At 37.1% G+C, this 15104-nt stretch overlaps 1 protein-coding gene across 1 annotated transcript in view; it reads right to left on the reverse strand.

The window, feature by feature from the left end:
* Positions 1-15104, reverse strand: part of Cdk6 (cyclin dependent kinase 6) — a 200657-nt gene that overhangs the window by 137331 nt on the left and 48222 nt on the right. Inside the window, exon 2 of the mRNA XM_026391545.2 lies at positions 13237-13372. Within this exon, the coding sequence (XP_026247330.1) occupies positions 13237-13372 (136 nt within the window). The remainder of the gene's footprint in view (positions 1-13236; positions 13373-15104) is intronic.

The raw sequence follows: 15104 nt of genomic DNA on the forward strand, positions 1-15104 counted from the left end.
TTCCAGGAACATGGATGTATAAGTGTCTCTTTAAGACTCTGCTTTCAATTCTTTATCTTAAATTGAGGTTAACTATTTCAAGATCAATCTATACCTGACTGTTAAAGGGAGACTTGACCTTCAATGATGTAGTTCCTAAATTTAATTCATAGTGAGACCCATGCCTTGCAATCCCCAATCTCTGCTGTGTTCTATTTTAGCTTTCTAATCTAAAAGTGGTGTGACTATACTTCAGGAGAATGATAAATATTTTCTTTGGTTTTGTCCAAGGAAGGAAAAATTAACAATTATGGTCAGGGATAGCAGTGAAAAATGGTAAATATAAAAAAAAAATCAACAAAGCTATGTACTTGTAGAAGGCTTTAAATCACAACTAGGAGAAAACTTGATTTGGGGCACTCATGGCTTCTAATATATAAGCCTCAAAGAGAGTACTGTGTTTGGCCACATCGATGTCAGCACTAAAGCCTATGGCAACAATTCACTTAGATTTCATAAATTACAATAACTACTCTTTTCCCCACCTATTAAAAAAAGGGTAAGAATTTTGACCAATCACACTTGCAACTCTGGTAACAGTTTACTAATGAAGACCACAGGGAACTGTGAAAACATAAGCATATAGGAAACAAAAAGCATCTTTCAAAGGTCAAATCATAATACATCATGAGTGCTTTTTTAAAGGATGGATTCCTGGGTGGCTTAAGAAGTTTTAGTTGGCATTCTCATATTTCTAAGAATGTTCTCTTTAATTCACATCTCCTACTAAATGAGTTAAAATTTTCCAACGGAACATCTTAAGTAATAAATCTTCAGTGGTAAGGAACAAGTTTCATAGATGCAGATGACTTTAGTTAAAGTGCCACACCTGACCTCATCTGGGCTGAGATGTTAGCCTTCTGATCTGGGGCAGCCTGTGCACAGAGAATCAAGTGCTCAGAGTCACCTCAGAACACAAGGTGGGCATTTTCCATTTCCAAGTTGTGTCCTATGTCAAAATGTAGAGGAGTATTTCTTGAACTCACTGTCTACAAATGTCACCAGAGGGTACTTATTAGAAACTCCCTCCTGAGATTTATGTTTGGGAAGGGGAGATCAGTTAGGGCAGGGCGGTCATTTTGAGATGCAGGGGATTCACTGACCACGTTTGAAGAAATATGGCATGGCAGAGAAACAGCTGTAGAAACAGACCATAATGTTTACCTGAGTCTTTTTTTAAAAATTTTTTTTCTTTTTTATTGTTGGTTGTTCAAAACATTACATAGTTCTTGATATATCATATTTCACACTTTGATTCAAGTGGGTTATGAACTCCCATTTTACCCCGTATACAGCTTGCAGAATCACATCAGTTACACTTCCATTGATTGACATATTGCCATACTCATGTCTGTTGTATTCTGCTGCCTTTCCTATCCTCTACTATCCCCCCTCCCCTCCCCTCCCCTCTTCTCTCTCTACCCCCTCTACTGTAATTCATTTCTCCCCCTTGTATTATTTTTCCCTTTCCCGTCACTTCCTCTTGTATGTAATTTTGTATAACCCTGAGGGTCTCCTTCCATTTCCATGCAATTTCCCTTCTCTCTCCCTTTCCCTCCCACCTCTCATCCCTGTTTAATGTTAGTCTTCTTCTCATGCTCTTCTTCCCTACTCTGTTCTTAGTTACTCTCCTTATATCAAAGAAGACATTTGGCATTTGTTTTTTAGGGATTGGCTAGCTTCACTTAGCATAATCTGCTCTAATGCCATCCATTTCCGTCCAAATTCTATGATTTTGTCATTTTTTAATGCAGAGTAATACTCCATTGTGTATAAATGCCACATTTTTTTTTATCCATTTGTCTATTGAAGGGCATCTAGGTTGCTTCCACAGTCTTGCTATTGTGAATTGTGCTGCTATGAACATCGATGTAGCAGTGTCCCTGTAGCATGCTCTTTTTAGGTCTTTAGGGAATAGACCCAGAAGGGGAATAGCTGGGTCAAATGGTGGTTCCATTCCCAGCTTTCCAAGAAATCTCCATAAGGCTTTCCAAATTGGCTGCACCAATTTGCAGTCCCACCAACAATATACAAGTGTACCCTTTTCCCCACATCCTCGCCAGCACTTGTTGTTGTTTGACTTCATAATGGCTGCCAATCTTACTGGAGTGAGATGGTATCTTAGGGTGGTTTTGATTTGCATTTCTCTGACTGCTAGAGATGGTGAGCATTTTTTCATGTACTTGTTGATTGATTGTATGTCCTCCTCTGAGAAGTGTCTGTTCAGGTCCTTGGCCCATTTGTTGATTGGGTTATTTGTTATCTTATTGTCTAATTTTTTGAGTTCTTTATATACTCTGGATATTAGGGCTCTATCTGAAGTGTGAGGAGTAAAGATTTGTTCCCATGATGTAGGCTCCCTATTTACCTCTCTTATTGTTTCTTTTGCTGAGAAAAAACTTTTTAGTTTGAGTAAGTCCCATTTGTTGATTCTAGATATTAACTCTTGTGCTATGGGTGTCCTATTGAGGAATTGGAGCCGACCCCACAGTATGTAGGTCGTAGCCTACTTTTTCTTCTATCAGATGCCGTGTCTCTGATTTGATATCAAGCTCTTTTATTAGTGGTGCATTTTTTTCAATATCTATTAGGTTTCCTATATTTCCCAGTTTCTAATTAAACCATGCAATGACAGCAGCTGCCGGTTTTTTCAGAGATTTGAATTATGTTTGGTCATTTCCAGTATTCAAGGAATTCTCTTTTACTATTTAAGATTTTATTTTTAAAAAAATATTTATTTTTTAGGTTTAAGTGGACACAATATTTTTATTTTACATTTATTTGGTGCTGAGGATCAAACCCAGTGCCTCACGCATGCTAGGCGAGCACACTACCACAACCATACTTAGACAGTATGAGCCACAACCCCAACTCATACTATCTAAGACTTTAAATGTCACAGTGTCCTGATATTTAGCAAAGAGTCCTTGTTTAAATATATAAACCCAAATTCAGGCCAAATTCTCCTCACTTGATTTACCATGGGAGTCAATAATTTTGAGAATTTTACTCTTACACAGTGACAGTGAAGAAGAGAAAGAGCAGAATGATAGTAACTGCAACAGCATCTCATGCTGGAGACATCAGATTCTTCTAATTGGCACCACTGGTTTAAAAGGCTCCACTGCACAACCTTTTGTGAAAGAATTTATTCGTCCAACAGATATATACCATCAATAATTATTTTCTTAATTGCAGTGAAAAGACTTGATTGATCTTTTCTACCTTGCTTAGAAATGAGAAATAAGATCCAATTTTAAGTAAATGATAGATCCATCTTCTACATGTCTGTTCTTAACTTAAAATTCAGTAATGATAATATTGCAAATTGTTAGTAATTGTCTAGTAATATGGTGTTTTTTCAAATTCAAAATTTCACAATACATATGAGTATGTGAAATATCTGGGCAAGGATGATGATAAAAATCCAAATGAATAAGTATGGAATAGTATTTTAAAGTAGATAAAAAAAAATTCAGCCAGGCATGGTAGTGCATGCCTGTAATCCCAGTGACTCAGGAGGCTGAGGCAGGAGGATTGCAAGTTTGAGGCCAGTCTCAGCATCATAGTGAGCCACTAAGCAACTTAGTAAGACCCTGTCTCAAAATAAAAAATAAAAAGGCATGGAGATATGGCTCAGTGGTTAAGTGTCCCTGAGTTCAATCCCTGGTACAATCCCCCCCCACCCCCCAAAAAAAACCCCAAACCAATAAATCAACCTTTTGATGTTTCTACTTCTCATGGAGCAGAGGGGGAACACCTCTGCATACAATGGTGGATGTTTGGAAAGTAATCTTTTTATTAAAAAATGTAAGCTGGGCATGGTGGCACACACCTGCAATCCTAACGACTCAAGAGGCTAAGGCAGGAGAATCACAAGTTCAAAACCAGCCTCAGCAACTTAGTGAGGCCCTATGCAACTTGGTGAGACCCTGTCTCAAAATAAAAAAAAATAAAAAGGGGCTGTAGATATGGCTCAGTAGTTAAGTGTCCTGGGTTCAATCCCTAGTACAAAAACAAAAACAAAAACAAATGTGTAAATAACAAGATTATCTGTTAGATATATACTTCTGAGAAATAAGGTCAAGATTCACAGCATCATTTCATCATTGGCGTTGATTTCCCATTTTTAGTAAAAAAACCATGTTTTTTACATGAATCCTGAAAAAAATAATTTTTAGAATTTAGTTAAGAACTATATTAAAGAACAAAATGATTTATAGTTCTAGTGGGGAGAAGTTATTGGTTTTAGATTATATCTGTTTTATTTAATTTTTGATTCTGTGGTGCTGAGAGCTCAACCACTGAGCTAACTCCTCAGCCCCTGGGTTATACCTAACCCAAGTCAATCAAGGAACTTCTTAGCTACCATATGGATAATCCCAGAGACCCTGCCCACTCTAAAGAACTGAATGTGCAAGAGCAAAGTGGATGTGATGAGGTATGACATCCTCTGTCTTATTTTTCTTAATTAAAAAAATTTTGTCCATGAAAAAGTACCATTCCCTTGGGGATATTGAGATGTACATTTCAGAGTTAACGAGACAAGGTTAGCACCTAGTAATTACGAACACAAGCCTCTGTTCCAGGTAGTGTGCTGGTCTTAGGAATTCTGCAAGAAACTGGAGTTCTGACTTCGAGTCTCTTACTTTCTAGTTGGGAAAGATAAATAACAAACATTAAAAAATAAACAATATAACTTCAGCTATGGAGAAGATAAAACAGGATAATATGGTGTAATGTAATAAAGTATAACTAGATGTGAAGCTACTGCTGAGAAAGTCAGAGAGGGAATGGGGAGGATGTCATAGGAGCTGGGAGGTGCAAAGCGTTCCAAATTGGATGAACAGTAGGAATATGGAGTCTGAGCTGGAAGCATGTTGGAAGACCAGTGTGGCTGAAAGACAGCAAACAAGGGGAAGGACAGGGGTAGACCAGAGTGGCGAGGGGGCGGGGAACACTAGATGAAACAGGACTTCTGACATTATCCTATAGGCCATGGGAAAAACCACGTAGCTAAATTTTCAGTAGGGGAGTGACACAATTTTACTTGTGCTTTAACCAGGTCGCCCTGGTTGCTTTATGGAGGATGGTCCACGAAAGGGCAGGAACAGAAGCACCTTGTTGTTTGATGGGCTGGTCTAGAGTTCTAAGTAACGAAGAAAGAAGAGAAGTCGCTGGATTGGGGATTATCTTTTGAGGATAAAACCCAAAGTACTTACTGATGGAACAGATGAAGACTAAAGGAAAGCAATAAACCAAGAACGACGCCTCAAACTGGGGAGAGGATTCCTGGCCAATGTTTAGGGAGTGAGGTGTCAAATGGTGGGTGAACTCTACCCAGGGAGAGCGTGGGGAAACCACCAGGCTGGAGGATCAATGTCTGAAGATTCTTCCCTGAATTAACACGCTGGCCATGAAGGTGTGGCCAAGGAAGAGAAGAGGTTTGATGGTAAAGCTTCAGGTGTTCTAACGTGTAGCAGAAGAAAAGGAGATGCAAGCAGGGAGCTTAAGGACACATTGAATTCAGATGAGGAATAGCCTTCTTCCATGCAGAACACCCCTCTGTTACCTGTCACCATGGTGATACAGATGGAGTATACACTGCCTCTAACTTTTTAATGAACTCAATAAAAAGATTCAATGCCTAAGGTGAGGAGGCAATTTCTAAAGCAGCCCAACTTATCTGCTATTAGTTTAATCTGCAAAGTGTCATTTGTCTCCTTAGTGAGTCAGTATTTGTTTTAGTGACTCAGTCTTATGGCACCTTTAGAAAGACACTTTTTTTTTAACCCTTATTTCCTGTTTGGGGGGGGGGAACAAACCACTAAATAACTCTGTTATGGTTTATAATAAGAATATCATGTATTTGCATAATTCTGTTCTCTTTCCCTCTAGATATTTTCAGCTACAACAACGAGCAGGGAGTTTGCATAACATTTGTTTCTGGGAGAGTCCTCAAAATCTGGATTGCCCTGAATAAATCCCTTGAGTTACAGAAAGTTTTCACTTGGCGTGAAAGGTACTAGAAAATACAGTATATTTGTTTCTGATGGTAGGAGGAACAAATGGAAATTGCTAGTATGTGACTGAAAGATTACACAACTGAAGAGTTTATTTCTCTCTGGGCTTAAGAATTCAGAAGTATCAATTATTGCAATTTTTACAGCTCAATTTTTTTTTACAGCTTATTCACTCTATATTTCCTCCTAAATTTGAAGTAAACCCAATGTTGACTTGCTGGTCTTCTAATCACTTTTCCTATTCTAGTTGATGGGCCAGTGTTGGCACTCCTTTAACTTGATCTGTTCTCAGACTAGCTGCTGAACTTTTTTGATTAGTTACAAATATGATATTCTTCTTCCTCAAAACAACAACAACAACAAAAACCAAAACTGGGGTATGTGCAGGGTGGGGTAGCAGGGCAAGGTTGTGGTTTGTGTGGAGAAAACATTTCTTTTGAGTCAAAAGACTATATTCAAATTAACTTTCCACAAAACATCCGTCCTGGTAAAGTCTGGATGCCTGCTTTTAAAAAATCAAAATGTCTTTAAACACATTAATAATACACTTTTTATAAGGCATTGTAAGAATATAGAATGTGCATAAATGCATTAGATAAAGAAGATAGCCGGGCACAGTGGCACATGCCTGTAATCCCAGCAGCTCGGGAAGCTGAGACAGGAGGGTCGCGAGTTCAAAGTTAGCTTCAGCAATGGCGAGGTGCAAAGCAACTTAGTGGGACCCTGTATCTAAATTAACATACAAAATAGGGCTGGGGATGTGGCTCAGTGGTTGAGTGTCCCTGAGTTCAATCCCCGATATACCCCCCCCAAAAAAGATTACAATAAACAATCTTATACAATGCTACATTCATGTAGAAGGGCAGGAGAAATAAGATGAAAGAATCTTGGGACTCAAGAGGGAAAGCCTAAAGCTGAGGACTGAAGAAGAATAGCAGGGCAGGCACAGCCAAGGGATGTGAGAGAGGGGCAGAGACTAAGAGTGGAGATGGTGGGCACAGTGGGGCAGGGAGGCGGGTGGGCACAGGGAGAGTGAGGGGAAAGGATATAGGGAAGGTAGGTTGTTGAGTATCAAGAAAGAAAAAAACTGGGAAACCATGGTGGCGAGATAAAAGGCTTAGGAGATCCAAATGTACTGCAGGAGTGAGTTATTTCAAGTAAAACTGTTGTAAACCCAGGCCCATCTTATAGTAAAAAGTGGCATGACTGACCAGTGAGGTTAACTAGTATTATTACAACGCTCCACTATTAAAAGAAATTTTATTAAACAGTCCTATCAGGCATCTTTTATACATATATTTTCTTTGAAATTTTTCTGTTACTATGAAAAGGACTTTGCACCAGGAAAGAGGTGTGTGTGCATGTGTGTGTGTGTGTGTGTGTGTTTTTAAAAACATGGTCTAGTCAATTAATCCAGTCATGATATTAGATTGAAAAAATTTCCTTCCAAGATCTTTATCGTTATTATGGAGTATTTGTTCTTTGATTTTCTTGCCTTGTTTTTGGGATCACCTTATTATGCAACATCTGCTCTGAATTTCAAATGTGATAAACAGAGTATGAGTGTTGGTGGCAGATGGCTAATGACCAGCAGTGACAGGGCATTCAAGCCTGCCTTGTTTTCTGAGAAGCGATATTTTCATGTTAATTTGCTCTGTGTCCTGCAAAGATGAGACAAATCACCTGCTCCTAATTCAGGCAAAGTGGAGACCACCAGGAGCCCAGGGGGGCCCGTGGCTTGGTTACTTTGGGAGTGACAGGAAGGGAGGATCTGGGAGACTTTAGTCACCCGCAGCACAGGGGACAGGGCAGTCACTTTGCATTATGTCAAATCAAGAAAGATGAATCGGCCCTGGGCATCCCATACTGACATCAGAGCCCCTGTTTACTGCAAGCAGATATTAGTCATGAAAGCAGATATTTCCCAGAGGCAAAAAACAGGTGCTATTAAGAGTGTGTGTCAGTCTCTGCTATCTGGGTTTTGTAAAACAAACCTAATAGTACATTTTATCTCTTCCTGAAAATATCAGAACCAACAGAAATCACGAAGAAACATTTCCATTGAAGATAAAATGAAATCTAATCTACAGAGCACACGACCCACACAGACACATGAACCTTGAGCCTTCTGGGCCCTCTCAAGCTCTATGGAGTAATTTATCATAGGGCTACACAGATATGATTTTTATTCAAAATTGAATCATGAAAAGAGACCACATGGTTTTGGGCTGAAAGAGCCCTGTCCTATTTCAGAGAGGCCTCTGATTTGTGTGACCTTTCAGTGCTTCAAACTTGTGAAATTACAGCGCCAGTTTTATCAAACATGTAACATGCAGAGAATGTCCAAGGACAACTAGGTAGGTTCCCAGAGAGTTTATGAGATGGTTGATAGCACAGGTTACACCCTAGGAAAGATACCATATTTACTGTACGGGTAACTGAGCAGTTCAGTAAACAGGAGCATTCTGTTCTTTACCTGGCAGCCTCTCCGCAGATTTAATCTGTCCTATAGTTCTTTTTCTGGGTAGCAGCTCCAAATGACTAAGGAAAACGGTGAGGGAAAAAATTTACAGTTCTTTCTGACCCTTTCTTATAGGGTGGGAGATAAAAAAAAAAAAAAAAAGAAAGCTTTTTAGAATTTTTTAAAATAAAGCCCCTCACAAGTGGAAGGTGATATAAAAGCAGATACTCCAAACTTATCATAAACTCTAAAAGGAAAAAATAATACAGTTGTTAAGGTGTCATTTATTACCTTATCAGTTTAAGAGTGGAAATCATGGGAGACTGTGTTAAACCTCAAGTGATATAAAAATACTAAAGATGGTCCTGAACTCCTCTATAATTGAACAAACCCAAAGACAATATTCTAAATCAAAAAGAGGAAAGCAAGATATGTCAATCATCAGCCTATGAGGCAGCATGAGAATATCTGCTGACTCCACAGGCTCCTTTATCCAAATGTCACTGTCAACCAAGAATGGGTGAACCTCAAGGACATCACCAACAGAGATCAAAGAATGTGATTCGAACCTCAGGATGAAGTATGAATGGGATGTGCACATGTGTTTGTTTATTTAGAATGGGTGTCTTCAAAAATGATTTTGTTTTATTTTTAAGAGCTTCTTCACAACAACGTTCAGCTCAGTCCTGCACCCTTAACTTGTTTTATCAAAGTCTAATATGAGCACTGTGCAGTATGGGATTTCCTTGATGAGTTAACTCAGCTATCGACCTCCACAAATACTTAGGGCTTCAGGTATGTCTATGTCTTTTTATTTTCTGATATTAAAGCATTTGAAACTGTCAGACGATAATCTGTAAGCCCACCATGAGTTATTCTTACTAATAAACATGTGGATGAAATGGTAAACAAAAGATTTTTCTCCCTATAATATCTTGTATTATACATACTATGGTTATCCAACTTCTAATGCAATTTGGCCCTGAATGGGTACTAGAATATCCTGAATTTCAGTGGCCAGTTAACGGTAAACAGTGCCACAGAAAACACAGCTGGTAGAAGAAAATTCCCTTAGCTGTGTTAAAATATTTTACATTCTTTTAATTATTTTGACAACAGGAGATGTTCCAATATGTGCAAGACAATGTCAATACTTATATTTGGGTCCTTTGAAAAAGATTTTAGGAAGTATTTTGATACCATAATGCAGAGAGAATTGTCAAAAACAGGACTTCTGATTAATTAGCCCTTAAGTTAGTAAAAAAAAAATGTTAAATTAATCATTAATACTCAAATTCATTGCTGGAACTATTGGACCGTGGTTATATTTTATTTTAAAAACATCAATACATTATTAAATATAAACTATTAACTTTAAATAACCAGAACCCCTTGCCCTCATCACTATTCTGGCCAGCTAATTTGGTCTCCACAGGATCAGTGGGAGTACTGACCCTGATGGCAGAAGAAATTTAACAGCCTCCAAGAGAATCTCCTGTTAACACAGAATGAAGTGACATTCCCTTTCCCTGGAGATAGAAGGAACAACTTGCAAAAACGTTTAACAAGTCACTTTGTTCAAAAGCTTCTAGTAATAACCACTTCCTGATACACACCCCAATTCCCAGCTCAGTCATTCCCTTATTCCTCCCCTATATCTCACTTTGGTGACCACCCTTTTGCCTGTTCCTATTCCTATCCTGCTTGCCCCTCCACAACCACCCTTGAAAATATTACTATCCCACTTAATTTCTACTCCTGTCTGATCAATGTATCATTTTGGCTCATCAATCATTTAAACTGCACAATACATCTGCAAATAATTCCCCTCAGTAGCTTATAATATCCTAAGAGAATTTAATGTAAAACTAAAAAAAAAAAATCCATGAAGGTGGAAATGTACGATATAAATATATGGTTACCTTGTCTTGCTGCTTAAAATATAAATGGCAGGCCAAAAATAACTTAGAAATGTATCAAAAAGCTACTATTATTTATTTTGGTAGTCTATTTAAACTACTGGAAGTCATTTTAAAAATAATTTTTAAATAGTTATATCTGAAGAATGTTTCTTACTTATTGAGTACCTACATGTATAAATCATTGTGAATGGCATAGTCATGACACAAGAATGCATGAATAGGTAAGATGTGTACATAAGTAATCACAATTAAAGGTACAAAACAATAATGAAGTAGAGATATGCAGGACAAGTGTCATAAGGCACATGAGATGACATCCAGGCATAAGAGATGATCAAATGGTATCTGGGGTGGGCCTTGAAAATTTTAAGCAGACAGTTATTGGTGGGGGAAGCAAAAGAAATGTCATAAGAAAGGGCCATCGAGATAGGAAGTCACGCATCACACACTAGGAGAACCGCAATTAGTCCAATGTGATCAGAAAACAGAACACGAGAAGGGACAGGGCTTGCTCTGCATGCTGAACACGGGTTTTTGACAAGCTCAAATAAGAAAGAAATGAAGCTACAGGGATGCCACAGACCACCAGAGGAAAAAAGGGGTGGCAGAGAGAGAAGGGGCCAAGAACACGTGATAAGGAACACCAAAATTCAAGAGGCTTTAATGTCCTTGCAACTGCTCAGGAAGAAACGGGACCACTGATGAGCACCACATTCTTTTGTGAATGCCAGATGGGAGAAAATATACTCTGTTATATCTGAAGAAAGTTATATCTGAAGAATAGTATATCTGAAGAAAGCATAAGAATGTATCTTACTCCTTTGTCTAAAATCAAATGAATAAGTCATTTATTAGATTAAATGCTAAATGTATCAGTCTCTGGGAACATCATCAAGCTGTCACTCAAAGACAATTCTTACTCTGTTGAGAACAACAATTACTTCCATATATTAACTCCTATCTAAAATGATGTTGAAATCAGTAAAACCACCATGGAAAACTTTACGGAGATTCCTTAAATGACTTGGAATGGAACCACCATATAACCCAGCTATCTCTGTCCTTGGTATTTATCCCAAGGAACTCAAATCCACATACCATAATGATATAGGCTCTCACCAATGTTTATAACAGCACAATTCACAATAGCCAAGTTATGAAACCAGCCCAGATATCCGGATATGAATTAAAAAAATGTGGTATGTATACACAATGCGGCATTACTCAGCCATAAAGAATAATGAAATTATGGCATCTGCTGGTAAATAGATGGATCTGGAGAACATTACATTAAGTGAAATAAACCAGATTCAGAAAGTCAAAGGTCAAATGCTTTCTCTCATATGTAGAAGCTAGAAAGAAGTAAAAAAAAAAAATTTAAAAAGTGGGTGGGGAATCCGAAGGAAAAAAAAAAGGGAGAACCATAGAGAAGAGGAAAGATATTGAGGGTGAAGGAGGAAAAATGGGAAAAGGAAGGAACTGCAGGATAAAATTGACCAAATTATGCTATGTACATACAGGAATATACCACAGTGATTTCCACCTTTATGTATATCTATAAAACACCAATTGAATAAACAATAAATAAAGGAAGACCTGTAGAGCAGAAGAAGGGGGTTAGGAAATAGAAGGAGGGGAGAAAAAGTGGAAGTTCTGGGGATTGGAATGCAGCTAATTATATTCCAAACACATGTGAAAATGAACCCCACCATTATGTATAACCATAATGCACCAATAAAAATGTTAAAAGTAAATAAATAAAATAATGCTGAGTTCTATAACTCATTTTTAAACAATGAATGAAGAGCTAGGGAGTCTGTTTAAAGAAGCCACCTAATTCACATAGACAAAAAAGACCTCGTCGTGATGTGCACAGACTTACTGGGAAAGTCAGGTACAGAGAACACAAGTTGGGACCAATAAAACTTTATAAGCAGCTTTTCCCATTAGACATTAAGAGAAAAAGAAACTTGTAGTCAATACACTGCATCTGGCTTGCTGACCTGAAGGGGCAGAAAGTACATCTTATTCATCTTTACACTCCAGGAGTTTGGCATATAACCTGGCATTTGGTCTTTCTCTGAATGAGAAAAAATATGAAAGAAAAAAAGAGCCCCAAACCAGTAATTCAGCTTTACATAACATAGGTATGTCCTATAATCAGTATACAACTATAACATACAATGTGCTAATGAATGACGTTTAAATCATGTCCCTCAGAGGCCATGGACCACCAGAAAAAGATTGAGCTATATTTACTATACTACACAGATAAAGTACAAATAGATATTTTAAATAATTTTAATATGCATTAAAACTGAAGGATTATGGGCCTGGGGTTGTGATTCAGTGGTAGAGCACTTGCCTAGCGTTTATGAGGCACTGGGTTCAATTTTCAGCCCTGCATATAAATAAATAAAATATAAAGATCCATCAACAACTAAACAAAATTAAAACAACAACAACAACAACAAACTAAAGGGTTAATTTCACTTCACCCTGAAATTAATAAACTGGATTACACCCCATTCTTTGAATATCCCAGTCTTTTGATATTCAAAGAACCAGATTATATCCCATTCTTTTAATAATTCTCTTACTTGATATTTTAATATATACTTGATATTTAAATATCAAGTATACTCTTGATATACTCTCTTACTTGATATTTTAATCATATACTGAGATCCAAGAGCTCTAATTGTAGCAATTTTCAGAGGGAGAGAATGTTATTGCTAAATAGACTATAACCATGGGCTGCCTGACCAGGCAGAAAGATGATTCTCTGTACCTTTATGGTTTCTGTGGGCACTCCAGGCTCCGGAACTTTATCCAGATAAGTGGTCAAGTCTTGATCAACGTGTTCAAACACTAGTGTTAGTTTGGTTTCTCTGTCTGTTCGTGACACTGTGCACACATCAAACAGCCTAGAAGAAAAAAGGAAGAGACATAAGTAAGTGAAATGAGCAAAAAAGCTAGCTGTATGTCTTACACAGATTCCTGTTTCATCTCGTAAGAAAAAAAGCCACATGGAGAAAAGGCCAGTGTTGATTGTTCCTTGGGATAGTGACACAACCATGCCTGGGAAAACAAGTATGATAGAATATGGACAGCCTTCAAATTATCTCCCTGGAAAGGGCATAAGTTCTTTAAAAGTCTTAAAATTCAAATATCCTGTTAATCAATACTGAAATTTTAAAAAGTCGCTCTTTAAAATTTTTGTTTTCAATTTACAGATAATAATTGTATATATTAATGGGGAACAATGTGAAGCTTTGATATTCTGGTGAATTATTACACAGAACAGAGAATTATAATAATGCACTGTATATTTCAAAATGACTGAAAGAGCAAATTTTAAATGTTTTTCACCACAACATATAAAAAATATGTGAGGGTTTGTTAATTAGCTCGATTACATCATTCCACAATATAAACAATGTGAAATTCCAAAATTTCTATTTTTTGAAGGAAAAAATCTGCATTGGTTAACTATAGTGCCCTTAAATGATAAAAACACAGATTAACAAATATAATTAATTATCCGTTTGGATAAACACATCCAATTTTTTCCCATTAAAAACCTTACAACTAATTCAAAATTTAAGTTTCAAGAACAACAAAAAGGGCTTCTGTAAAATTTTAGTCAGACTATCAGGGAAAGAGAATGGGATGGGGGAGGAGGAAGAGAGGCCCCAGGGAAGGCAATCAGAAATGTCACCCAAAACCCACTGATTTGTACAGTTAACATGACTAATTATAATTACTAAGGAAAAGCTAATAAAATGCTATTCATATCATTTTTTCATTAAAAATACTGAACAAATACTGGGGCTGGGGTTGTGGCTCAGCAGTAGGACGCTCACCTAGCATGTGCAAAGTGCTGGGTTTGATCCTCAGCACCACATAAAAATAAATAAATAAAATTAAGGTATTGTGTCATTCATATATATATAAATCCCAATTACGAAAATACTCCTATTTGTGTGGTTCATATATTGCTTTTTTGCTTTTATTAAATTTCCAATGCCTTGTTGGTTCACCATGCCACTTTACTACATTTCTGGTGGATACAGGCCCCACAACATTTGGTACTTCTCTGTGAATCTAAACTAAAATTTAAAAGTATCTAAAGAAGACTGCAATTAATTTAAATCTGGTGGGGCAAACAAGAGAATACCAACAACTCTATACACATCACAGCTAGATTCAAACTACTGTTCAGTTATGGGCAGTTTGAAGTGAGTTCTCTAACTACATTAAAATTAACCAAAATCAATGGAAGCTTTTCCTCATATTCCCTAATTCCAAATTTTCTAATTTTTGCTTTAAAATATGCTTCTAAAATTGTCATTTTCCCTTAGCTAACCTATTCTGGAAAAATATTCTGATAAAATAAAAACTCCTAATTAAATTTATTGAAGATTGTTTAATAATTTTTCTAAGTTCCATTATGATGAAAAGTATGACTGCTATCATGCATGGGTATAATACTGGGGAAGTTTATCAAAACTGTTCTTTGAACTTGATAATGAGGTAACTACCATTTATGCATATATTCCTTTAAGCCATCTTATTTTTATTAAATCCACGTCCTTGGGCAACTTCACCTTTTCCTTTCTTTTGAAGGAGACATAGTAGTTCCAAAATCATCCAGAT

This window comes from Urocitellus parryii, chromosome 3 (genome assembly GCF_045843805.1).
Source record: "Urocitellus parryii isolate mUroPar1 chromosome 3, mUroPar1.hap1, whole genome shotgun sequence".
In the NCBI taxonomy this organism is placed as follows: Eukaryota; Metazoa; Chordata; class Mammalia; order Rodentia; family Sciuridae; genus Urocitellus; species Urocitellus parryii.